Source organism: Alexandromys fortis, unplaced genomic scaffold (assembly GCF_014885135.2).
Source record: "Alexandromys fortis isolate MF-2015 unplaced genomic scaffold, M_Fortis_MF-2015_v1.1 scaffold_233, whole genome shotgun sequence".
Taxonomy (NCBI): Eukaryota; Metazoa; Chordata; class Mammalia; order Rodentia; family Cricetidae; genus Alexandromys; species Alexandromys fortis.
Genome location: NW_026068146.1, coordinates 926,326 through 952,314, shown reverse-complemented (window position 1 = coordinate 952,314; position 25,989 = coordinate 926,326). Strand labels below are relative to the sequence as shown.

The window sequence follows — 25,989 nt, the reverse complement described above, 5'->3', positions numbered from 1 at the left end:
GGTCACAACGTGAGTAATCATATTAAAGAGTCAAAGCACTAGGAAAGTGCACTGAAACTAGAAACCATTAAAATCATAGTTTCTATATGGAGATCAAGCACCCTGAAAAAAAGCAAGTGGAATAGCACTGCCAGTTCTGGAAAGACTTCCAAAATTGGGATAGACAGACACTGAATGTAAAGCTAGCATTTTTCTTAAAAGACCTGAAAATATAAAAAGAAGCAATTTTTAAAAAGAACACAATAGATCTACAAAGGCCTTTATCTATCTATCTATCTATCTATCTATCTATCTAGATATCTATCTATTTATTTATTATGTATACAATATTCTGTCTGTGTGTATGCCTGAAGGCCAGAAGAGGTCACCAGACCTCATTACAGTTGGTTATTAGCCACCATGTGGTTGCTGGGAATTGAACTCAGGACCTTTGGAAGAGCAGGCAGTGCTCTTAACCGCTGAGCCATCTCTCCAGCCCCCTCTACAAAGTCCTCTAAACTGAGATTTAAGCTTTGGTGTAAAGTTAACGAAATGGTGAACTAGGAGGAAAATCTAGGGTGCAGGGATGATGCAGAAGCTAAGAACACTTGCTGTTCTCTAAGAGGACTCAGAGTTTGGTTCCCAGCATCCACATCAGGCAGTTTACAACCATCTGAACCTACAACTCTAAGGGGCCTCTGTAGCACCAGTATACACAGGTACATGTACACACACACACAAACACAAACACACACATACACACACACACACACACACACACACACAAAAGAATAAAAATAAATCTAAAGGACAAAGGTGGCCCACACCTTCAATCCCAGACCAGATCTGGTTCTCTTGAGTTTGAGGCCAGCTTAGTCTACAGAGTGAGTTCCAGGACAGCCAAGGCCACACAAAGAAACCCTGTCTCAAAAAAACAAAAAAAGCAAAACAACAATAACAACAATAAACACAAAAACATCTTTAGTATACAAAACAATTGAAGACCAACATAGTGAACAGTGAACCTTGGTAAGCACAGAGAAAACTTAACATGTGTATGACATGAAATATGCAAGAATGTTCATAGCATTACTGTCATAACTGCCAAATTTTAGTATATATGGAACTAGGATTAATTCTTTTATGTTTTGAGACAGTTTCTCTATGTAGTGTTGGAGCCTGTCCTGGAATTTGGTCTGTAGCTCAGCCCAGGCTGAACTTGAACTCACAGAGTTCTGTCTGCCTCTACCTTCTGAGTGCTGGGATTAATAGTGTGTGCCATCACTGCCCTGTAAGATTCAAAGTTCTGCATCAATTTATTTATTTGTATGTGTGTACATACATGTACCATGGTGCTTGTATGGAGGTCAGAGGACAACCTGTCAGCTTGCTCCTCCACCAAGTGGGTTCTGGGGACTAAACTCGGTTGTCAGGCTTGGCAGCAAGCTTCCTTTACCCTCTGAACCTCATCACTGGGACTTCTGAGCTTTTTTATCATTAGACACAACTGAAAATGAACCGGAGGGGGGAAAAAAGAAAATGAACTGGAGGATAAATCATGTTTTTGGATAAAACCAGTATGAACTCTTGTCTCCATAGTCTCTAGATCATTCCCATTCTCTTCATTTGGTTCGCTGTCTAATTCAGAGGTGGTCACTTCTCAGAGACAATGGGTGGTGAAGCTTGGCTCCCATTAGTTAAAAACATGATAATAATCTAAAGCTAAGTATTTTCTTCCTAATTTAGATTTCAAAAACCATCTTGATTGAGAATTAAAATGATCGCCAACATAAGCTGTATAGCCTCTGAGAGCTCTAGTTAGCTCTGCACATCTTTTGCACAGATGGCCCAGAGTGCAAGTGAGCACTCGGGAGTGTAAATTCTGTGCACAGCAAATGCTGAAGCATCTGCATTTGTAAAATATGAGAATACTGGGTATGTCTGGGCGGTGGTGCGCATGCCTTTAATCCCAGCACTTGGGAGGCCGAGACAGGCGGATCTCTGTGAGTTTGAGGCCAGCTTGGTCTACAGAGTTCCAGGACAGGCTTCAAAGCTACAGAGAAACCCTGTCTTGAAAAACCAAACCAAACAAACAAAGAAGAGAAATAAAAAAGAATTATTACTCAGTTTTATATACTTTGATATACTTTTGGTTTATAGAAAAACAAAACATAACAAACATAACAGAATGTCACATGACTAAATTGCAGGTTGGCTTCTGTACTGGTTAGGTTTTTGTTTTTTTTTTTTTTTGTCAACACTAGAGTCACCTGGAAAGAGGGCACTCAGTTGAGGAACTGCCTCCATCTGTCTGGCCTACACACATAGCTTTGCAGCATTTTCTTGATGTGGGTGGGCCCAGCCCAAGTTGGATGGTGTCACCCCCAGGCAGTCATGATCCTGGGCTGTATAAGAAAGGAGGTTGAGAACATTGGCTGCTCTTCTACAGGATCCAGGTTTTATTCTCAGCAGCCACATGATGGCTTGCAAGTGTCTGTAACTGCAGTCTTGAGGTCCAGCACCACCTTCCTGACCTTTGCAGGCACTGCACGCACATGGTGCACAGACAGACATGCAGACAAATATGTGAACACACAAAAATAAAACAAAAACAATCTTTTTTCAAAAAGGAAAGACTAGTCAGAAGATGCGAGATCCTTGGAACTGGAGTTATAGATGGTTGTAAGCCATCATGTAGGTGCTGGGAGTTAAACCTGGGTCCTCTGCAAGAACAAGGTCTCTAACTGCTTAGCTGTCTCTTCAGCCCCAGACTTAACATTTGTTGTATCTTCAGAACACTCATAAAAACCCACTTCATTGTATTTAATTAATTATTTAGGTTTAAACAGGGTTTTATGTAGCCTAGGCTGACCTTCAATTCCTCATCCTTCCACTTCCCCCAAGTGCTGAGATTATAGGTGTATACCACTACAAGATACCCACTTGATTTTTGCTTTTGTTTGTGTCTATGGGGGTTGGGGAAGCAAATATGAGCTTTGCTGTCAGGTGTGCACGCGCATGTGTGGAGAAGTCAGAGAGCAATGTAAGGAATCAACTCTTTCTTGCCACCTCATGAGACTGGGGGTTCCAATCAAGCATCTGTACCTGCTGAGCCCCCTCACTGGCCTGACCAATTTTAATGAAAAGTATCAGTCCTGTTCTCTTGGGTTTCAGAAGGGAACACACATAGACAACATCAAATATAGCAAAGGCTGGGCAACTAGAACTCTGTCAGGAGCCGTGAGAATTACTTATTGCAGGTGACAACTAGTGTTCAGATGTCAATCCACCAGAGGAATGGTCATCTGGTGGAGGCTAACACTGCCCAGACAAGGTCTGCAGGACCATCGACTCTGGAAAGTGCTGCTCATGGTTGCTAAAGCAGCTGGTGTCTCCCCAATACCTGCATTGTAGTGTGTAGTCTCATGTGATGTGTATATGTAATCTCAAGATTGCATCTCTCAGTCTTATGGGCTCATATATCTGTGGATAGTCAGAAAGATGACTTTTATTTTGGCTGCATAATTTTGATATATAGAAAATACTGGGACATACTTCATAACTGAATGTATTTGTCCCATGAAGACTGAAGACTGTTATTTTTTTGATAATAGTCAAAGTTAAAAGGAACAGAGCAGGCTTTTAAGTGTCTACAATTTCTCCTCAGTCTAACACAAACTGCATACAATTAGCCCACTTTTACCCCAGAGCAAGTTCAATCTAGACTAAAGGCTTTTTAAAAATAGATCACAACTGTAAAACCTTACAGCTATTCACAAGGTCAGAGTCTCAGAAGTCCAACCAAGGTTATTACACAAAGCACCCTAGGAAAACCATGGCAATTCTTTGCTTGCCAGTCTGTTAACAAAAGACCTGTGTCTCAAAACTTATCTTACTGGGTACTGTACCCTCCACCCTCTGGTCACGGACTTAGTCCTGTAACCTTGGTTGGACCCTTGTGTTGCCATGGCAAACAGCTCAGCTCCTTATCACTTGCTCTAGAAATGTGCTTTTGACCAATTAGAGGCAACTCTTGTAATTTCTTTATCACTTCAAGGCTTCTGGGAGAAAGAGAGTTTTTAAGCTACAGAGAAGCTAGAAGAAGAAGCTAGGAAGAATTAGAAGGACAGGAGAATTAGAATAGAAACAGAAAAATAAAGAAACTGGCATAAGAAATATGGATTACCCTCAGATCCCTAGCCTTCGCTGGCTATGGATTTCTTTCTGGACCCTGAGAGAGCATTGGGGCTAGCCCTCAAAAACCTCTCGTTAGAACTCACGCTACCCGAGAGTGTACATAGGTAAAGTCACATTAGAAAAATTTGGGGGGAGATGTCACTAACATTGGCATAGTTTATCACATGACCCACCAATTCTATGCAAGTATTTATCCAGTATAAATGTTCCCCCAAAGACACATGGAGATGTTCCTAATAGTATTCTATGCAGAAAAACATACGCTACCCAAATAGTCATTAGCAATAGATATAACAAATACTATACAGCAACAAAAACTGTTATAAGCAAACATAATAATTTAACATTCATGTTGAAAGAAAACATGCAGAAGGGTGTATAATCCATTCTTATAATTTTTTTGAGACAGGGTTCACTTTCTATCTCCAGCTGGCCTTGAATTCACAGAGATCTTTCTGTCTTCACTCCCTCACTACTGAGAGTGAAGGTGTGCACCACCATACTCAGCCTGGGGAAGCTACAACACAATGGAGAATGGATAATAAAAGAGCAAATCCTGGAGATATAAACTAATGAGACATGCTTTGCAATTACCTAAGTTTGTTTCCATGATCAAAGACTCAAAGACATGGGACAGGAAACTATCAACTCAAATTGAAGAGAGCATCAGTAAGCAAAACCAAAGTCAGGAACAGGTTCCCAAGCTATTCTACATCCCTCCTTTTTGTCAGATCTTACTGTATGGCCAGGGTTGGTCCTCAACTCAGAATTCTCACTTCAGCCTAGAGTGTTGGCATTGCAGGCATGTGATTAAATGCTACTCCCCCTTTTCACAACACTAAATGGAAACATGGAAGTATCAAGATCACAGAATGGATAAACAATAGCATATTTAACATCACAGCAGAGATTGATGATATTGCCAGGTGGTTGTGGTGCACGCCTCTAATCCCAGCACTTGGGAGGCAGAGGCAGGTGGATTTCTGTGATTTTGAGGCCAGCCTGGTTTATAGAGCTAATTCCAGAGCTATCCAGAGAAACCCTGTCTTGGAAAAAACAAACAATCAAACAAACAAACAAAAACAAAAAAGAAAATGAAATAAAGAGGAAAAAGAAGAAATATAAATCAACATTGGAGTTTATTAAAAAATAATACATTTATTAATATAGACTTAAGCATGGATACTAAGCAGCAGAGGCGACAGAGGCTATTACAGATAGACAGACATAAGAAAAGCATAGTTGTACACATACCCACGGAGGTATGAGTTTCTCGGAGAGAATGACCTAAGAAAAAGTTTTTTAAAGCCCAAGTTATCTGAAGGCTCTGTGATGCGACAAACCCATTTCTGAGTAACTAGCATCCTAACAGACAATGAGAAACAAACGCATGTGAAGAAAAAACATGGTTGAAAACTCCAAACGAAGCTTCCTGGGTCCGCAGATGCAGGAAACCCAGCTGCCTCCAACCAGAAGAAACAGGAAGAAAACTACAGCAAAATACATCATCAATTGCTTGAAACCAGCAATAAGAAGAAAATGTTGCATGTAGCTGGAGGCTGGGTGTGGTGATATGTGTCCTTAATCCCAGGTCCAGGGAGATGGACATGTAGATTTCTGTGAGTTTGAGGCCAGCCTTGTCTATAAGGATGGTTCTAGGCCAGAAGTGAAAACATAGATTGGGACAAAATGGCATCAGGCTTCTTGTTAGAAATAGCACAAAGGAGAGGACCAGAGACAACATATTTAAAGGAGAGGACCACAGACAACATCTTCAAAGTACTGTGAGGCAAACTGTTGGTAGAATAGAGAAAAATTTAAATACAAATTAACTAGCAGATATGTGTACAAAGAATTAAAAAAATACTTTTCAAGGGGCTGGAGAGATGACTCAGAGGTTAAGAGCACTGGCTGTTCTTTCAGGGGTCATGAGTTCAATTACCAGCAACCACATAGTAGCTCACAACCATCTATAATGAGATCTAGTGTCCTCTTCTGGCCTGCAGACATACATTAAAGCAGAACACTGTATACATAATAAATAAATCAATCTTTCAAAACATACTTTTCACAGATTCAACGCAATACCTATCAAAATCCCAGCAAAATTCTTCAAACGGTACTCAACTTCATATGGAAAAGCAAAAAGCCCAGGATAGCCAAAACAATCCTGTACAATAAAAGAACTTCTGGAGGCATCATAATCCCTTACCTCAAACTCTACTACAGAGCTACAGTACTGAAAACAGCCTGGTATTGGCATAAAAACAGACAGGAAGACCAATGGAACTGAATAGAAGACCCGGATATCATTCCACACATCTTTGAACACCTGATTTTTGACAAGGAAGCAAAAAATATAAAATGGAAAAAAGAAAGCACATTTAACAAGTGGTGCTGGCATAACTGGATATCAACATGTAGAAGAATGAAAATAGACCCATATCTATCACCATGCACAAAACTCAAGTCCAAATGAATCAAAGACCTCAACATAAAGCCAGCCACACTGAACCTTACAGAAGAGAAAGTGGGAAGTACACTTGAACGCATTGGCATGGAGAACCACTTCCTACATATAACCCAGCAGCACAGACAATGAGAGAAACAATTAATAAATGAGACCTCCTGAAATTGAAAAGCTCCTGTAAAGTAAAGGACATGGTCAACAAGACAAAACGACAGCCTACAGAATGGGAAAAGATCTTCACTAACCCCACATCAGACAGAGGTCTGATCTCCAAAATATACAAAGAACTCAAGAAATTGGACACCAAAAGAAAACATAATCCAATTAAAAAAATGGAGTACAGACATAAACAGAGAACTCTCAACAGAGAATCTAAAATGGCTGAAAGACACTTATGGAAATGTTCAACATCCTTAGCCATCAGAGAAATGCAAATCAAAATAACTCTGAGATTCCATCTTACACCTGAAAGAATGGCCAAGATCAAAAACACTGATGACAACTTATGCTGGAGAGTTTGTGGGGGAAAAGGGAACACTTCTGCATTGCTGTTGGGAATGCAAGTTGGTACAACCCCTTTGGATGTCAGTGTGGCGATTTCTCAGAAAATTAGGAAACAACCTTCCTCAAGACCCAGTAATACTATTTTTGGGTATATATTCAAAGGATGCTCAATCGTGCCACAAGGACATGTGCTCAACTATGTTCATAGCAGCTTTGTTTGTCATAGCCAGAACCTGAAAACAACCTAAATGCCCCTTGACCAAAGAATGAATAAGGAAAATGTGGTATATTTACACAATGGAGTACTACACAGCAGAAAAAAATAGTGACAGCTTGAATTCTGCAGAAAATAGATGGAGCTAGAAAACATTATTTCAAGTAAGGTAACCCAGACACAGAAAGACAATTATCACATGTATTCATTCATAAGTGGTTTTTAAACATAAAGCAAAAAAAAAAAAAAAAGAAAGAAAAAAAGCCAGCCTAGAAGCCACAATCCCAGAGAACTTAGACAACAATGAGGACACTAAGAGAGACTTACATAAATCTAATCTACATGGGAAGTAGAAAGTAGAAAAAGACAAGATCCGAGTAAATTGGGAGCATGGGAACCTTGGGGGAGGATTGAAGTGGGGAGGGGAGCGGCAGGGAGGGGAGCAGAGAAAAATGTAGTGCTCAATAAATATCAATTAAAAAAAAGAAAACCATGTGAGAGATAAAAAAACCCACATACTCTTTAGGCTAGACTTTTAAAGATTTTATTTTTTATTTTATGTGTTTATTAAGTGTTTGCCTACATTTCTGTGTGCACCACATGCATTCAGTACTCATGGAGGCCAGAAGATGGCATCATATCTTCTGGAATTAGAGTTACAGATGATTTTCAACCACCCACCCTGTCGCTACTGGGACCTGAATTCTTTGTAACAGCAGCAAAGGTTCTTAGCCACTTAACTTAACCTTCCAAGCCCCAGGCTATAAGTGTTTTGGTAATGAGGTAAGACTCATAAAGCACTTTAAAGTGTATGCCAGTTCTCACTGCACTCAGTGCTGTGCAATCATCACCACAGTGTCATTCCAGAAAATTCCCACCACTCCAAGTCCCTTCTTCCGTCCCCTGGCAACTATTAAATTACTTTGTGTCTGTTTTTGGTTTTGTTTACTTGGGATATTTTATATAAACTAAATAATACATAATTCTTTAAGTGGCCTTCTGTGTCTGTCTCCATTTAGTATATTTTCAAGGTTCATCCATGTTGTAATAATGGTTCAGTAATTAATTCTTTTTTATGAATAAATAGTATTCTACTGTGTGGTGTATTAGTCTGTCAGGGCTGCTTTAACAAAATATGAGGTGGGTGGTGTACACAACACTTATTTTCTCACAGTTCTAGATGCCACCAGGGCTGACCTCTCAGATTTCTCTTTCTGGCTTATGGATGGCCACCTACTTTACTGTGTTCTCATTCAGCCTCTTCTCTGTGTATGCGTAGAAAGGGAAAGCTCTCTGGTGTTTCTTCACCTTCTTAGAAGAAATCTACTGGTTCAGGGGGCTGGTACTTCCCTAAATGCTTCCAAAACACATCAAGGATTATAGTTTCAACACAGGAGTTTTAGAGTACACACAATTTATTTCATACATCACACACACACACACACACACACACACACACACACACACACCAAATTTGGGTTTATTCATTACCCCATGGACACCTGAGTTTCTACTTTTGGTCTATTTCTGATACTACTACTACAACATGCAGTTTTGTGTAAACTCTTTTCTGTTCTCTTGGTTATGTATATACTTTGTAGAGGAGTTTCTGTGTTATATGGTAATTTTAACATTTTAGGAACTTTCCACAAAGGCTGTATATCTTACATTTGCACCAGTAATTCATGAGTGTTCCAGTTTCTCTCAAAAATAGGATTCACTAGATCTTAGTAACCCCCCTTCACACATACACACACCTTAGTGGGCATGAAACAGCATCTCTCTCTTTTTAATCTGAATTCCCCTAATGATTAATTGCTGTACACCATCTTTTCATGTGACTTTTGACCATTTATAGATCTTCTTTGGAAAAATATCTGTTGAAGGCATTTGCTCAGTTTTAAAAATTGGGTTGTATTTATTAAGTTGTAGTTCTTTATCTCCTCTGGTATATGATTATAATTATTTTTTAAGGCAGTTCTCCAACTTTGAGATTCAGTAGGTTAGTTCTCATCCACATTGACTGTCTGTAGATTTTTGAATGTGGTAACAGACACGTAAGTTACCAATGTGTAGAGCTTGTTTGGTGAGTCCTCATCCTCATGACGTTTTCTGGACAAATGTACCCGGATATGGTATGGAACATTCCTTATTCCTTTGGCCCAGACGGCTTTTGAGCTTGGTATCATCTGGAGTCCCCATCTCCTTCATGGCAAATTTCCAGATTTCTCTGAGTGCCCTAGGGGCATGGTTCTGGAAGCCCACGCCATGGATGCACTTGTGAATATTGATGGTGTTTTCTCGGGTCACCACCTCGTTGATAGCAGAACGGCCCTTCTTCCCGCCACCCTTCTATGCGGGAGCCATTCTACCGAGCCCAATCTGGAAAGGTGGTTATAATTATTTTGACCTGTGTCAATCTAGAGAATGTCTCTTGATGCACAAACTTTTACATTTTGATGAAACCCAACTTAGTTTTTTTGTTATACATGCTTTTGATGTCCTAAGAATTCACTGTCAAATCCAAGTCATAAAATCTATTATATGCTTTCTTTTGAGATTTCATCATTTTCACTCAAATTTAGTGTTTCATTTTTAAGAGAAAACATTTTATTTAAATGTTTACATTTATCATTTATTGGTATGTGTGCAGATGTACATGTGCCATCGTGTGCATGTGGAACGCAGAGGACACCTTGTTAGATTTGGTTCTTTCTTCTCTCTATAGGGTCTGAGTACCAAACTCGGGTTGTTGGGTCTGATGGGCAAGTGCCTATAGCCACTGAGCTATCTCGCTGGCCTGTTTCATCCACTTTTGAGTTGACTCTTGTAGGTGAGATGTCAGGGTCCAACTTCACTTTTGTCTGTGTGGAAATCTATTTACTCTAGCCACATTTGTTGGCAAGATGTCACCTGACTGACTAATCTTGGCTATCCTGCTGAAATTGTCCTACACTGATGTATCTGTCCTTTGCTAGTCTTAATCAAAGCAGCATTTTAAGAGTTTTCAAATCAGGAAGTTAGTTCTCTAGTTTTGTTCTTTTCAATACTGTTTTAACTGTCCCTCAACAGTTGCAGTTCTGGACTTTTAGGATCCGCTTGCCCATCTCTACGAAATATGCAGCTGAATTCCCATTTTGTCTTTTCTTCTTTTGTAGACTTTGCCCTGTACTATGTTCTCTATGACCATATCCCCAGCTCAGGCAGGTGGTCATCCGGATCTCCTTGGAAGTACGTCACCTCAGCAGCATGTCTTCTAGTCCATGAAATGCAGGCTGTCTTTCCTGGGTCTCTTCATTTAGGTTGTGGTCTTCTGTAAGCTCATATGGTCTTTGTAGTTTATGGCACACATCTCTCATTTCTAGAGTTAATTTTATTCCTAAACATTTTTAATAGAATAGGAAGCTGGCAGTATAAAAGGAAGAGGAGGGTAATCAAAGACACGACGATATTTATCTTTATGTATCCATGTATAAGTGCAGGTAATGTTGTGGGGTCTAGAAGAGGGTGTCAGATTCCCTGAACTGGAGTTGCAGAGGTTGTTAGCTGCCATGTGGGTGCTGGAAATCAAACCCAGGTCCTCACTGGAAGAACAGCCACTGGTGGTAACCACTTAGCCATCTTTCCAGTCCATTTCAGTCCAGTTCAGTCATTTGATATTATTATAAATGAACTATTCCTTAATTGTTTTTGACTGGCTGACTTTGAAAAATAAAGCTGCCACAAAAATCACAGCCACAAGGAACAGATACTTCTGAGCACACACAAAAGGATAACTGGACCCTTTCCTAGTTTAGCCTCCATATGAAAAATCAGAACTGGCCGGCCAAATACCTTGACCTCAGTCTTGTGAGACCCTAAACAAAAGACTTGCTAAGTTATTCTAGGCCTTCTGACTCACAAATGTGTGAGACAATAGTATTATTTAAAGCTGTGAGGTCTGGAATAATTTGAGTGCTAAAGAAAAACATATAATTTGTAACAAAATACTTATATAGCAGTCGTTCTAGTATTGGGGATTTGCCTAGAGAAATGAAAATATTTACCTCTAAATTCTTGTACATTAGTGTTTGTAAGAGCTATAGTGGAAAGCATTTGAAATGTCCATCAATACATGAATTGATAAAATGTGGTTTAATGAAATAATATCCAGAAATAAAAGGAATTACAGATATAAAAAGTGAAATGGATAAATCTAAAATCATTATGCTCTTGTGGAAGAATCTGACAGATCGTTAACATTAGTGGATGTTGGTGTAAATGGAGTTAGACTGCATGTACTCTGTCTTAGTGTTCCATTGCTGTGAAGAGACACCATGACCACAGCAACTCTTACAATGGAAATCATCTAATTGGGGCTAGCCTACAGGTACAGAGGTTTAGTCCGTTATCATCATAGTGGGAAACATGGAAGTGTGTAGGCAGACACAGAGCTGGAGAGGAGGCATCAGGAGGAAAGTGTGACACTGAGCCTGGCTTGAGTTTTTGAAATCTCAAATCCCACGTCCAGTGCCACACGTCCTCTAACACGGCCACATTACTTCAACAAGATCGCATATCCTAATCCTTTCAAATAATGTCACCTCCTATGAGTCTACAGAGTTCATTTTCATTCGAATCACCACAATCTACTCCCTGGCCCTCTTAGGCTTGTAGCCATATTCATAATACAAAACTACATTCAGTTCCACTTCCCAAGTCCCTATTCTCTCGACGTTATTCATAGGTCAAAGTCTCTGATACTCATGGCAATCCCTGTAAAGTCAAAATGAAAAAGCAGATCACATAATTCCAGCATATAATGGCACATAATATACATTACCATTCCAAAAGGGAGGAAGGGAGCATAGAGAGGAAATACTGGACCAAAGCAAGACTAAAACCAGCTGGGCACACTCCAAACTCTGCATCTCTGTGTCTGATGTCAAACTGCTCTTCAGATCTCCAATGCCTTTCAGCTTTGTTGACTGCAGCACACTTCTGTCTCTTGGGCTGGTTCCACGCGCCCTGTTAGCAGCTCTCCTCAGCAGGTTTCCTATGGCTCTGGCATTTCCAACATCTTGGAATCTCCAAGGCAATCCAGGCTTCTCCTTCACAGCCTCATGCAATGGCTTCTCCAGGCCTCCATCAGGGACAGCCCTGGCACAGGCCCGGCCTCAGCAGCTTTTCTTAGTCATTCCTTGACTCTAAGGCCAGAACCATTTGGCCCAAGCTGCTAAATTCTGCTGCTTGTTGGAACTGGAATGTGGCCCCCTCATTCAAATTCATTTTCACCAGCTTTCTGTTACTGAGGGTTTCCTTCACTGCGGGCCGTCCTAGAACTCATTCTGTAGACCAGGCCTGAACTAGAGGTCTCTCTGCTTCTGCCTCCAAAGTGCTAGGGTGGCTCTAAGCTTTTCTTTCATTCCTTTTCACAAACTGAAAGCTTAGCTAGCTAGGGTCTTATCCAGAGGCCACCACTCCCTTTATTCCACTTAGCAGCAGGCTTTTCTTTACTCTTTTTACACGTCCTGGAGCTCCTTTTCTTCTCAAACTGTACATTTTGTATTTTTCCTTGCTCAGCTTGCTCCTTTTCATTACAGATCTGTGTAAATGTGGCCAATAATAACCAAGCAACACAGTCAATACTAGGCAGTCTGGAAATCTCTACCAAAGCTGTTAATCCATTAAACTTTTCAATTTAGCCTCAGGCAGATTTTTTTTTTTTTTTGGGGGACAAGCACAGAAAGCAGCCAAATACATTCTTTACCAAAATTTCTTCTCTGAAACCTCTTGAGCCAGGCCCCCACACTTCAAATCACCCTCAGCTCCACTATCTTCCATGTTCCTACCAGTATGGCCCAATAAGTCCACATTCTTCTAAACAAAAGCAAGGTCACACCTTTCACAACAATACCCCAGTCTGGCACCAATCTCTGTCTTCGGTTCTATTGCTGGGAAGAGACACCATGAACAACGGTTTGTTTGTGTAACAGTCCTGGCTGAAACTCATTTTTGTAGACCAGGCTGCTGATGCTGAACTCACAGAAACCTGTCTCCCTCTGTCTCCCAAGTGCTGGGATTAAAGGCGTGTGCCAGCACTGCCTGGCCCACAGCAACTGTTATAAAAAAAAAACATTTAACTGGGGCTGACATACAGGTTTAGAGGTTTAGTCCGTTATTGTCAAGGCAAAAAACATGGCAGTGTGTGGGCAGGCATGGTGCTGGAGAGGCAGCTGAGACTTCACATCTGGATCAGTAGGCAACAGGAAGAAAGTGTGACACTGGGCCTGGCTTGAGCATTTGAAACCTCAAAGTCCACCCCCAGAAATACATTTCCTCTAACAAGGCCATACCTACTTCAACAAGGCCACATATCCTAATCCTTTCAATCCTTTCCAATAGTGCCACTGCCTATGAGCCTCTGGGGGCCACCACATACTCCATCTGGCTTCTCTCAGCAGAAGCATCTTTGGCAATGGACGTAATGTATTATGACAGCAAGAGGGCTTGTAAAGGGCATGAACTTGTGGGAGTGTTCACTGTGCTGACCATATACACAGAACGACTGCACACCTAGTGTGAAGTATCTGTTTGTTAATTATTCTTCACTGAGACTAAGAAGCACATGCCACTTACATGGTTTTTCTCACAGCTGGAGGAGAAAGTACAAGCTCTGTACTTGTCTGAAGACCACAGATGAGGCCTCATTCCTGCTCCACCCATCCTCAGATATTTACTAAGTTCTCTGCTAGTTTCTGTCCACACCAACATTAATCAGGCTCACTCTGATATAAAGAACATATTTGGTCTCTACCTAATATCTGGCACAGAGCTCCTAAAACCCTTGGAACCTTCAAAGCCACAGTGCCTTTCTGCATTCTGAGAAGAGGGCTGGTGGTTGGGAGAATCTGAATAATTTCAGGATGGGAGCCAGCAGGAGAGCTAACTGCCAGGGAGAACAACATGTAATCAGGTTTGGAATTTCTAGCCATACTCCCCTGACTTTTGTGAAGAGAGGGGCTGATTATTTAACATGCTTACACAATGAGGACTTTATAAGAATCCGAACAAATGTCTTCTTGAGAAGAGCTTCCCAACTACTCAAGTGAGTGTGCTCGAGTGGCGGGGACCCCCCTTCCTTCCTCCAACATTGTCTTGTGCATCTCTTATTCGGCTATTTATCTACATCCTTTCTAGTGTTCTTCCTAGGCCAGCAAGCCTGAGTTTCTCCCTGAGTCCTGCACACCATTCTAGCAGATTAATCAAACCTAAGGAAGGAGACTCATGAGTAGAAGTACAGGTCTCAACACGAGGCTTCAACGTGTGGTGTGAGGTTTAGAGTGGGAGAGGCTGTGGAACTGAACCCTTGTGGGATCTAAAGCCATCTTCTAGGTAGTGTGAGAGTCAATCATAGCACACTCACATGGTGTGTGAGAATCTATTAAGAATGTGTGGATTACTCCTACAAACTTGGTTTCAGAAGTGTTGTGGTGTGTGTGTGTGTGTGTGTGTGTGTGTGTGAAGATAGGAAAATACTGGTTTCAGCTATCTGTCTTACCCAGGTACTGTACTAATAAAGCATATAGCCTAGATTTTTTAGAGCTAGACCTGGTAGCAAAGCCCCAGAATATCAATTGAGAGGTTGAAGCAAGAGGATCACAAGTCCAAGGCCTGTCTGTCTTGTAACTTGGTGGTAACGTTTGCCCAGCACATTCAGGGGTCCTAGGTTTAGCCAGCACCAAAGACACACACACAGAGACTGACTGGGATTTGTAAATCATAAATAATTATTTTTCACATTGGTTTCATTAGGATCCTTACCAGAAGCAAATCCCTCCCAGTGACTACGTGTCAACTGCTCCATACAGCCCACAACCTTGCTCCACACGCTGTCAAAAACATAAGCAAGGACATCCTCTTTCATGCAGTAAAATGGAGCAATGGGAGGGTACCCTAATTTCTGTTTCTTTGTAGCTGCTTCTGATTTGTTTCCATGAAATCCCTCTTCCCTGGAATAGAAGCAAGAGGGAAAGATTTCATGATTATTCTTCCCTGAGCCCCACCATTGTCCTTTATACTCAGAAATGTGCATGGTGACCCGCTCCACCCTCCTCTTCACCCAGTACCTGCAGCTGTCCTAGTGCCCCACAAAGGAAAGGTGGGACTGAAATAGACCGGAAGTCCTCTGGGTTCTTCCGAGACTCCATGCCCCTCTGCTAAAGGGAATAGCAATAGTCTGGGGCTGTGGGGGCTAGCTGACAGTGTGCTCATAGACCAGTGGTTCTCAACCTGTGGCTCCAGCTGATGTCAGATATTACATTACAGTTCATAACAGTAGCAAAATTACTTATGAAGTAGCAACAAGATAATTTTTTTTTGTTTTGTTTTTTCAAGACAGGGTTTCTCTGTGGAATTCTGGCTGTCCTGGAACTCACTCTGTAGACCAGGTTGGCTTGGTGCTCACAGAGATCCTCCTGCCTCTGCTTCCTGAGTGTTGGGATTAAAGGTGTGTGCCACCACCGCCTGATGCAACAAAATAATTTTATTGTTGGGGGTCACCACAACATGAGAAACTGTATTACAGGGTCACAGCATTGAGAAGGTTGAGAACTGCTGCCATAGAATAGAACAAAGCACATTCAGGAAGTGACTGAGGAATGGAAGAAATAGTCTAGGTTTCTACAGGAGATCGCCTTCAGGCAGAGGTTCCCAAAACCAAACAAAACAGGCAGGAAAGAGGTCATGTAGGGCAGCTACCGGAGGAAGAACGAGCTTGGCAGTAGTAGGAACTAAGAGGATCAGATGATTTGCTGAACTGTATTTACTTTCTCTCATTTTTAAATGTTATTTTTGGGGTAGGATTTTGCTATGTAGCCCTGACTGGGTAGAACTCACTATGTAGACCAGAGGTGATCAAACTTGCCCCCACCCCCCAAATGCTGCAACTATAGGCATGTACCATTATTTGGTGAAAAATTAAAATGTATAGGACTCATAATGAAAAGGATGTCTCCTATATCTCTTGATTCCTGGTCCCCATCACCAAAAACAAATAGTCTATACTGTTCCAGAGAAATAATTACATTGCGTGTTACACTGTACCCCACGTTTTATTACCAGTGCGTCTGCAACTGTCCTATCTGCACAGATCAGCCTGTCTCTCAGAGAACAGTTGGAGGATTCCAGCAGCTGCACCACATGTATCCAACTAGCCAGGCTTCTGACTATGGTAGGTACTGAAATTGTTATTTCATTTCATGGGTGATTACATCTGTAGAATAGATTCCTGGAAATACAATTAGTGAGGTAAAGGGCATCTACTCTGCAATTTGAAAGATAAGGTCCACCATCCTCTCAAGAGGCTCTACAGTCCAACAGTGAAGAAGAAACCCACAAGGTTGAATTCAAATATTTAAAATGTTTGTTCTGGGCCTGGAGAGATGGCTCAGAGGTTAAGAACACTGGCTGCTCTTTCAGAGGTCCTGAGTTCAATTCCCAGCAACCACATGGTGGCCCACAACCATCTATGAGATCTGGTGCCCTCTTCTGGTGGGTAGGCATACATGCAGACAGAACATTGTATACATAATAAATAAATTAATTAAAAAATAAAATGTTTGTTCTGCTCATAAGAACTTGCTGTTCATGTTCTTCTCCTGTTTAATCCTTAGTCTTTTCCTCATTGATATATACATTAAAAATTAATTCTATAAATGTGGTACAGATATTTTTGCCTAGTTTTATTGACTTTGTGTTTCTTTTTCCTATGCAGAAATGCCATCTAACATCATAACTTAAGAACTTCTTATATGACTTGTAGATTCTGTATTAGGGTTTAAAATGCTTTTGAGATGTAACGTGGTGACACGCTTTTAATTCCAGACTTAAAAAAAAAGAAGAAAAAAAAACCTTTCATATCTGCTTTCTAAACCTACATGATATGATCTGTCATGTGCAAATTTTTATGTGTGAAATTTCAGTTTACTCTTTATAGAAAGAATAAGTTAGGAATGTTACTTTTTCCTGGTTTTTCTACTTTTACAAAGTCATTTGCTTAAGTTATCATATATACTCATTTCCTGCGGGCATTTTCACTTATTTTGTGACCTTCGATATTTTCAGTTTAACTGGAGTTTCCAGTCATGCAGGATCAAGTGCTCTACAACTGAGCTACAACACAGCTTTTAACCTTTGATTCTGAAGCAGTGTTCCACCAGGTTGTATAGGCTATCCTGATCTCACTTTGTAGCCAAGGCTGGCTTTCAACTTGTGATTCTCCTTGCCTCAGCCTCCCGAATAACTGTGATTATAGGCCTGTCCAGTAGGTCCAGCTTTAGTTAGGAACATCCTAAAGGCCCAACTACTGAGTTACTTTACAAGAAGATATTTTGGTAGTATCTGTAATATGGCTGCCTTTTGAAATCTTGCCAATATTGCCTGAAAATTCACTGTGTTTCCTCTCATTGGAAAAAGGGAAAGGTGCCCTGGGAGCACACGTCAGCCATTTGTACCACATTTTATGTTATTTCAGTCAACTTCATTCTTCATAACTTAAGAAGGACCAAAGGGGAGGGCTTCTGATTTGAGAAAAAACAAAAGACAGAAGAAGTAGATGACAAAGGCTAGGGAAAGAGGAGTCTCTAAAAAAAAAAATCAAAAGCCAGAGAGAGCCGGAGGAAACAAGCTCCACCGGGAGCAGAAGCCAGGAATAAATTCAGCCCTGGGAGCCAACCCAGTTCTGGGACACTGGCAGACCAGGAATGATGAGCCAACGACCTGACTCAGAGTCTGCAACCTCCACTGGAACCAGAGTGGGACCAGTTACTTAAGACACAGAGAGAACAAGCCCCGCCAAGAGCAGAAGGCAGGAGCAAACCCAGTCCCGGGACATGGGCAGATCACAATTGAACCAGTGACCAGATCCAGAGTCAGTGATCTCCACCAGAACAGGTCCAACTCCAAGCCAGGGACTTTTGCAGGAGAAGATCCAGACCAGGATTTACAGAAACAGATCAAAGCCAGCAGCCTAGGCAAAGTAGGCCTGAGACAGCAAACTCCAAGGAGCAGACCAAAGCACAGGAGCACTGAGCTACCTCCAGGAACAGGAATAACCGACGGGGTAACTAGAACTGTGACACTGTACCATGAGGAACAACCATCTAAGCTTTGGATTCACTGGCACCTAGAAGATTATTCAACAGAATCTCAGACAACCCCAAACACACCTATTAGAGGAAAAGATGGGTAGAAAAGGTAAAATCACACACTACACCAAAGAGCAACACAACACCAGTAAAACCTAAAGACTCTACAAAAGCAAGGCCTGAGCAACCAAATATGGATGAACCAGAAGAAAATGATCTAAAAAATAAACTCAAGAAGATGTTTGAAATTCTTAAAGATGAAATGAGAAATTACCTTAAAGAAATGGAGGAAAAAACAAAAAAAGATATCAGCAAATCACTTAAAGAAAACCAAGAAAAAGAACTCAAACATATAAAAGAAACTATTCAGGACTTGAAAACTGAGATAGAAAAAAATAAAGAAAACACAAGCCGAAGGAATTACAGAAACAGAAATCATGAGAAAAAGATCAGGAACCACAAATGCAAGCATGAACAACAGAAGAAATGGAAGAGAGAATCTCAAGCGCTGAAGATACAATAGAGGAAATAAACTCATCAGTTAACGAAAACATTAAATCTAACAAAAGCTTAACCCAAAATATCCATGAAATATGGGACAACATAAAAAGGCCGAATCTTAGAATAAAAGGTATAGAAGAAGTAGAAGTTCAACTCAAAGACACAGAAACTTTATTTAACAATATCATAGAAGAAAACTTTCCCTACCTAAAGAAAGATATGCCTATGAAGATACAAGAAGCTTACTGAACACCAAATAGACTGAATCAAAAAAAAAAATCCTCTTGCCTCATAATAATCAAAACACTAACCATACATAGTAAAGAAAGAATATTAAGAGCTACATAGGAAAAAGGCCAAGTAACATATAAAGGTAGACCTATCAGAATTACACCTGACATCTCAGAGGAGACAATGAAAGCCAGAAGGTCATGGTCAAGCATTATGCAGACATGAAGAAACCACAGATGTCAGCCCAGACTACTATACCCAGCAAAACTGTCAATCACCATAGAAGGACAAAAAAAAGATATTCCATGACAAATCTAGATTTTACCAATACCTAGCCACAAACCCAGCCCTGTACAAAATATTAGAAGGAAAACTCCAACCCAAGGAAGATGGCTACACCAACAAAAACAAAGACAATTGATGATCTCATTACAGCAAATCCCAAAGAAGAAGAAAAAGCACAAATTAACATCACCAACGATGAAAACTAAATTAACAGGAGATAGCAATAACTGGTCATTAATATCCCTTAATGTAAATGGACTCAACTCACCCATAAAAAGGAACAGGCTGACAGACTGGATATGAAAACAGAATCCATCCCTCTTCTGCATACAAGAAATGCATCTCAACCTCAAAGACAGACATTATCTCAGAGTAAAAGGTTGGGAAAAAATATACCAATCAAATGGACCTAAGAAACAAGCAGGTGTAGCTATCCTAATATCTAACAAAATAGACTTCAAGCTAAAATCAGTCAAAAGAGACAAAGAAAGACATTTCATATTAGTCACATGAAAAATCCATCAAGAGTAAGTTTCAATACTGAACATCTATGCCCCCAATACAAGGGCACCCTCATATGTCAAAGAAACACTTCTAAAGCTTAAGTCATACATTAAACCCCACACACTAATAGTGGAAGACTTCAACACTCCCCTCTCACCACAGGACAAGTCAATCAGACAAAAAAAGAACAGAGAAATAAGAGAACTAACAGATGTTATGACTCAAGTGGACTTAACAGACATCTATAGAATATTCCATCCAAACAGAAAAGAATATACCTTCTTCTCAGCACCTCATGGAATCATCTCAAAAATTGACCACATACTCGGTAACAAAACAAACCTCAACCAATACAAAAAAGTTGGAATAACCCAATGTACCTTATCAGATCACCTTGCTTTAAAACTAGAAGTCAACAGCAATACCAATTCCAGAAAACCTACAAACACATGGAAATTAAACAATGCTCACCTGAATCCTCAATGGGTCAAGGAAGAAATAAAGGGGGAAATGAAAGACTTCCTAAAATTCAATGAAAATGACCACACAACATACCCAAATTTATGGGACACAATGAAAGCAGTGTTAAGAGGCAAGTTCATAGCACTAAGTGCCTACATAAATAAGTTGGAAAAATCCCACACTAGTGAATTAACAGAAAATTTGAAAACTTTAGAACAAAAAGAAGCAAACTCACCTAAGAGAACTGGACGGCAGGAAATAATCAAAATGAGAGCTGAAATCAACAAAATAGAAACAAAGAAAACAATACAAAGAACCAATGAGACAAAGAGTTGGTTCTTGAAGAAAATCAACAAAATAGACAAACTTTTATCCAAACTAACCAAAAGGCAGAGAGAGAATATCCAAAGTAACAGAATCAGAAATGAAAAGGGGGACATAACAACAGACACAGAGGAAATACAGAGAATTATCAGGTCATATTTTGAAAACCTGTACTCCACAAAATTGGAAAACTTAACGGAAATGGACAACTTTCTGGATAAATATCACTTACCAAAATTAAATCTAGAACTTAGAAAAATAGTTTACACTGGGCGGTGGTGGCGCACGCCTTTAATCCCAGCACTCGGGAGGCAGAGGCAGGAGGATCTCTGTGAGTTCGAGGCCAGCCTGGTCTACAAGAGCTAGTTCTAGGACAGGCACCAAAAACTAGAGAGAAACCCTGTCTTGAAAAACAACAACAACAACAACAAAATAGTTTACGTTTCAGAGAGGCAGCATGCAATATGATGAGATTACTGCATTTAGAAACAGATGAACAAGGTTTTGGTTTTAACTTTGCCTCAGACAAATTACTTAAACACTCTGATTCTCATCTATTCCATATCAAGGTAATATGTATAATAAATACACATTATTAATTGTATAAAACTATATGTATCCTTTAAAAGAATCCGATGGGCATGGTGATGCACACCTTTAATCCTAGCATGTGGGAGGCAGAGGCAGGCGAATTTCTATAAATTTGAGGGCAGTCAAAGCTACATAGTAAGAAGACCCTGTCTCAAAACAACAATAGTAATAAAAATAAAGCAAGAAAGTTTATTTTAAATAATCGAAGTTTCACATCTCTTCAACTACTCTTTGAAGTTTCAGTTTTTACTGGTGAAAATTTGTAAAATGATAAAATCAAATTATGGAGAGAAAGTCATTTAAAAAGCTCTCATCTCACAGTTTGGATGCTCACCTTACTAGACCTGGATGGAGGTGGGTGGTCCTTGGACTTCCCACTGGGCAGTGAACCCTGATTGCTCTTTGGGCTGACGAGGGAGGGGGACTTGATTGGGGGAGGGGAAGGGAAAGGGGAGGCGGTGGTGGGGAAGAGACAGAAATCTTTAATAAAAAAAAAAAGCTCTCATCTCAGGAAAAAGCAATTTCTAAGTGAAGAAGGAAGCTACAGAGGGAAGCCTGGTGTGTGGGAGCATGCTGGAGCCGACTGGACACGGGTATCAGACTGTTACAAACCTGCTTACAGCTGGAGCCGACTGGACACAGGTATCAGACCGTTACAAATCTGCTTATGGGTTACAAAACTGCTTAGCGCAGTTTCATAAAAGTAGACGGTGATACCCAAAACAAAGCAACAGTCTTAAAAAACAGTACTCACGTGTCTGTGTGGTCGAAAGCCAGGTACTCCTCAATTACTCCTTCAGAAAAGATTATCCAGTCCACCTCTCCCCCTTCCGCAGTGGACAAGCCAGAGGGTTTAGTGCTGGGAGATGCTTTATGAGCATAAGAAGATGAAAAATTTAACTTCTTTCCCCTTATACCAAATCTTGGAGAGGGAAGAAAAAGCAGTATTAGTGACATATTAACACAAAACAGCTTTCTCATGGCAAGTAACGTGACTTTTGGAACAACCCCCCCTTGTCCTGGCAATAGTTTTCTGAACTATTTTAAGTTTTTTTCTTTCTCCAGTGCTGAAGGATTGCACTCAGTACTTTGGTCATGCTAGGTGACACCACCTGGCTCTGAGGGGCACTTCTCTTCTGATGCTGAGCATCTTCTCTCACTCCTGACGGCCATTCGCATACCTTTAGAGACCAGCTGTTCATGTCCTTTGTCCTCTTTCAGTTAGGCTGTTGTTGACTTTCTGAATTGTAGAAATCATTTGCCTTGTAGATATTAATCCTTATTAGGCATACGATTTGTCAACACTTTATCCTATTGTATATATTCTCTTCTTCTTTTGATTATTTGTACACAGTAATTTGACCACTTTTTTGCTTTTGCCTCTGACATTACATCCTAGAAATCACTGTCAACTCTGTCCTGGAAGCACCTCCTGTGTTTAATTGTATGCTTTTTGTTTTGTGTATACCATGGTAGGGGCTGACTTCAGTAACTAGGTGGTGGAATTTAGTTTCTCAAAAGGATCCATTGAAATATATATTTAAAATAATATAGATGGCTGTAGTGGAACACACCTTTAATCCCTGCACTCAGGAGGCAGAGGCAGGGAGATACCTGTTAAGTTTGAAGCTATCCTGGTCTACATAGTGAGTTCCAGGCCATTCAGGGCTACATAATGAAACCTTGTCTAGTCACAAGCCTTAAATCAGCCCAAAACAGAAGAATTATCTCTGCAAACTCAATTTTTCATGTTTTCATGCTTGTGTTTCTGTAACCTAACACCATTTTCTAATACTTAACTCCCAGGACTACCATTGTGACCTACACACTACTATCTGTGTTATATGACAATCTTGTTTGAAACCATTACCTCAATTTATATATTAATCTGTTTTTTTTGTGTACTCTGTTATCATGTAAATATTTTATGTTCTACTTAGATTAAAAAATAAGTCAGGCAGTGGTGGCACACTTGGGAGGCAGAGGCAGGTGGATCTCCATGAGTTCAAGGCCAGCCTGGTCTACAAGAGCTAGTTCTAGGACAGGCACCAAAAACTAGAGGGAAACCCTGTCTCGAAAATCCAGCAGCACCAGCACACATTTCAGGATCTAGGCTTTGCTCCTCTGCGCTATATCATCCTCCACAGGAACCATCGCTATGCACTGGAGACTCAAGTGCTTGCATTACAGTGTACTTACATGGTAGAGTCTCTCTCTTGAGACAAGGTTGCTTCATGTGAAGTTGACACAGCAGAAGGTGATCGAGGGTACAATCCATAGCCTTCACTTGGAGTGATTATCTGCCTACCTAGAATCCTTCCAACGAAGAAGAGACACAGTAAAGTACCTTCACTTGGCACACACACATGCCAAGTCTGAGCATTTCAGCATCAAATCTGATCCCAGAGATTTAGTCAGATACTGGTTAAGAATTACTCTTGAGAGGAAATGTGAATTATTACTCAGGTATATTCCCCTTTACTAGAATATATATGGAAAAGATAAAGCTATTGCCCAGGAGTCTAAAGAAAAGTCCACGAGAAGTTAAGGAAGTAAACACAGTGGTAGAACACTTGGCCCTGGGGTCAATCATCAACAAGCGCTGCACACCTCCCCCAACCCCATAAGAGGATGAAGGGCCAGCCAATTAGTGACAACTATGAATCTCATTCTTTCTTTTAAAATGATTTATTTTATTTCATGTATTGGTGTTATGTCTGCATGTATGCCTATGTGAGGGGGTTGGCTCACCTGGAACTGGAGTTATAGACAGTTGTGAGCTGTCATGTGGGTGCTGGGAATTGAACCTAGGTCAAGCAGCCAGCGCTCTTAATCGCTGAGTCATCTCTCTAGCCCATGAATCATGTTCTTAATAACATTAAACAGAAATTTCAGTACATACAGTCATGGTACTACGGTGGTTTCTCAGGAAATGTGTGTATGTATGTCCTTTCAAATACACAAGAATTACTTGTAGACAGTGGTATAAAAAAAAACCATTTTCTGGCCATTTTGTTCAAAAGAAAGGCTTATGTCTACAATCCCAGGCCCTTGGAGGTGAAGAGTAGAAAAGGATCAGAAGTTAAAGATATCAGCTCACATGTAAAGATCAATGCCTGGAGCTGGAGAGTGCTCGGGGGTTAAAAGCACTTTCTGCTCTTGCAGAGAACCAGGTTCAGTTTCCAACATCTCCATGGCAGTTCACAATTGTTTCTAACTCCAGCTCCAGGGCTCTGGCCTCCACAGGCACCAGGCATATGTGCAGTACATATAAATACATGTAAGAAAAACACAACAGAAAACCGACAAGATCTCGCTAAGTAGCTCTGGCTGTCTTGGAACTTAATGTATAGGCCAAGGCACATAAAACTCATAGTGATTAAAGGTGTGCACTATCATGCCCAGCCAAGAAAAAATATTTTTTAAAAAAGAAAGTTCAAGGCCAGGCAAACCTGGGCTATCTGAGACTTTGTTTCACACATGTACAAGTAGATCTTAAAAACTTTTGCATTGCACCAAGGAGACAGAGGCAGGCAGATAAATGAGTTCAAGGCCAGCCTGTCTACTCGGGGAGGACTTGTCACACACACAAAAAAGTTTGCTTAATTAGAATAATGTGTTGGCATGTTGGTGATTAGGGTAAGTCTAAAAACTTCTACTAATATGAGTATTCTTTCAACTGAGGTTTTATATAACATGGCTTTAGATAATTTTATCAAAGTTGTGTCCATTAGAATAAACAAACAAACAAACAAACAAACAAACAAAAAAGCGTGCTCAGGCCAGGTAAGCCTTTAAATCCCAGTGCTCTGGAGACAGAGGCAGGTGGATCTCTGTGAGTCAAGTCCAGTCTGCTCTACACAGTGAGTTCCTGGCCAGCCAGGGTTTCATAGTGAGACCCTATCTTAAAAAAAAAAAAAGAAAAAGAAAATAAACTCCAAAGCTCATACATGTTCAGAATTCCAGATCTGAGATGCCCACAGTCTAGACTGTAGTCTTGTCTGGTACCTGAGGTGAGGAAAGCTGGATGCCCACTGCTGGCACTCTTTCTGCAGACTCTGTGTGTGCACACTCGGCTTCTGCTCGTACAGGAGCTCATCGATGGCGGTGAACATGGCCTGCACTTTCGCAGTGGCATTTTGGTCAAGTTCCTAGAAACAACATTTAGATGAGCTATTAAGAATGTATTTTGGTGAACTTCTGTACAGTCACATTAGCTATTCTGAACCTGAGGGGCTTCACATTTCATTGATACCTTCCCTATCAAATATATTTTTATGCAATCAGGAGCCACAGGGATGTATAGACTTTGTGTCAGATTAACTTTGGTGTCTGACTTTCTTTTAGCCAAGTTCAAAGTTTTAATTTAAAAAATCTGTACAATTCTCTAGAGAAGGAGTACCAGTGGATAACACTAAATTTTCTATCCATTTTAAGCTGCTCTTAAAAATGCTACAATAAGGGGCTGGAGAGATGGCTCAGTGGTTAAGAGCATTGCCTGCTCTTCCAAAGGTCCTGAGTTCAATTCCTGGCAACCACATGGTGGCTCACAACCATCTGTAATGATGTCTGGTGCCCTGTTCTGGCCTGCAGACATACAC

At 40.6% G+C, this 25,989-nt stretch overlaps 1 protein-coding gene across 1 annotated transcript in view; it reads right to left on the bottom strand.

Moving 5' to 3' along the window:
- The window catches only part of Fam149b1 (family with sequence similarity 149 member B1), a 44,680-nt gene that overhangs the window by 9,957 nt on the left and 8,734 nt on the right, over window positions 1-25,989 (bottom strand). The window contains exons 4-7 of the mRNA XM_050127016.1: window positions 25,397-25,539; window positions 23,588-23,704; window positions 22,143-22,310; window positions 15,133-15,355 (exon numbers count right to left, since the gene is read on the bottom strand). Of these exons, the coding sequence (XP_049982973.1) occupies window positions 15,133-15,355; window positions 22,143-22,310; window positions 23,588-23,704; window positions 25,397-25,539 (651 nt within the window). The remainder of the gene's footprint in view (window positions 1-15,132; window positions 15,356-22,142; window positions 22,311-23,587; window positions 23,705-25,396; window positions 25,540-25,989) is intronic.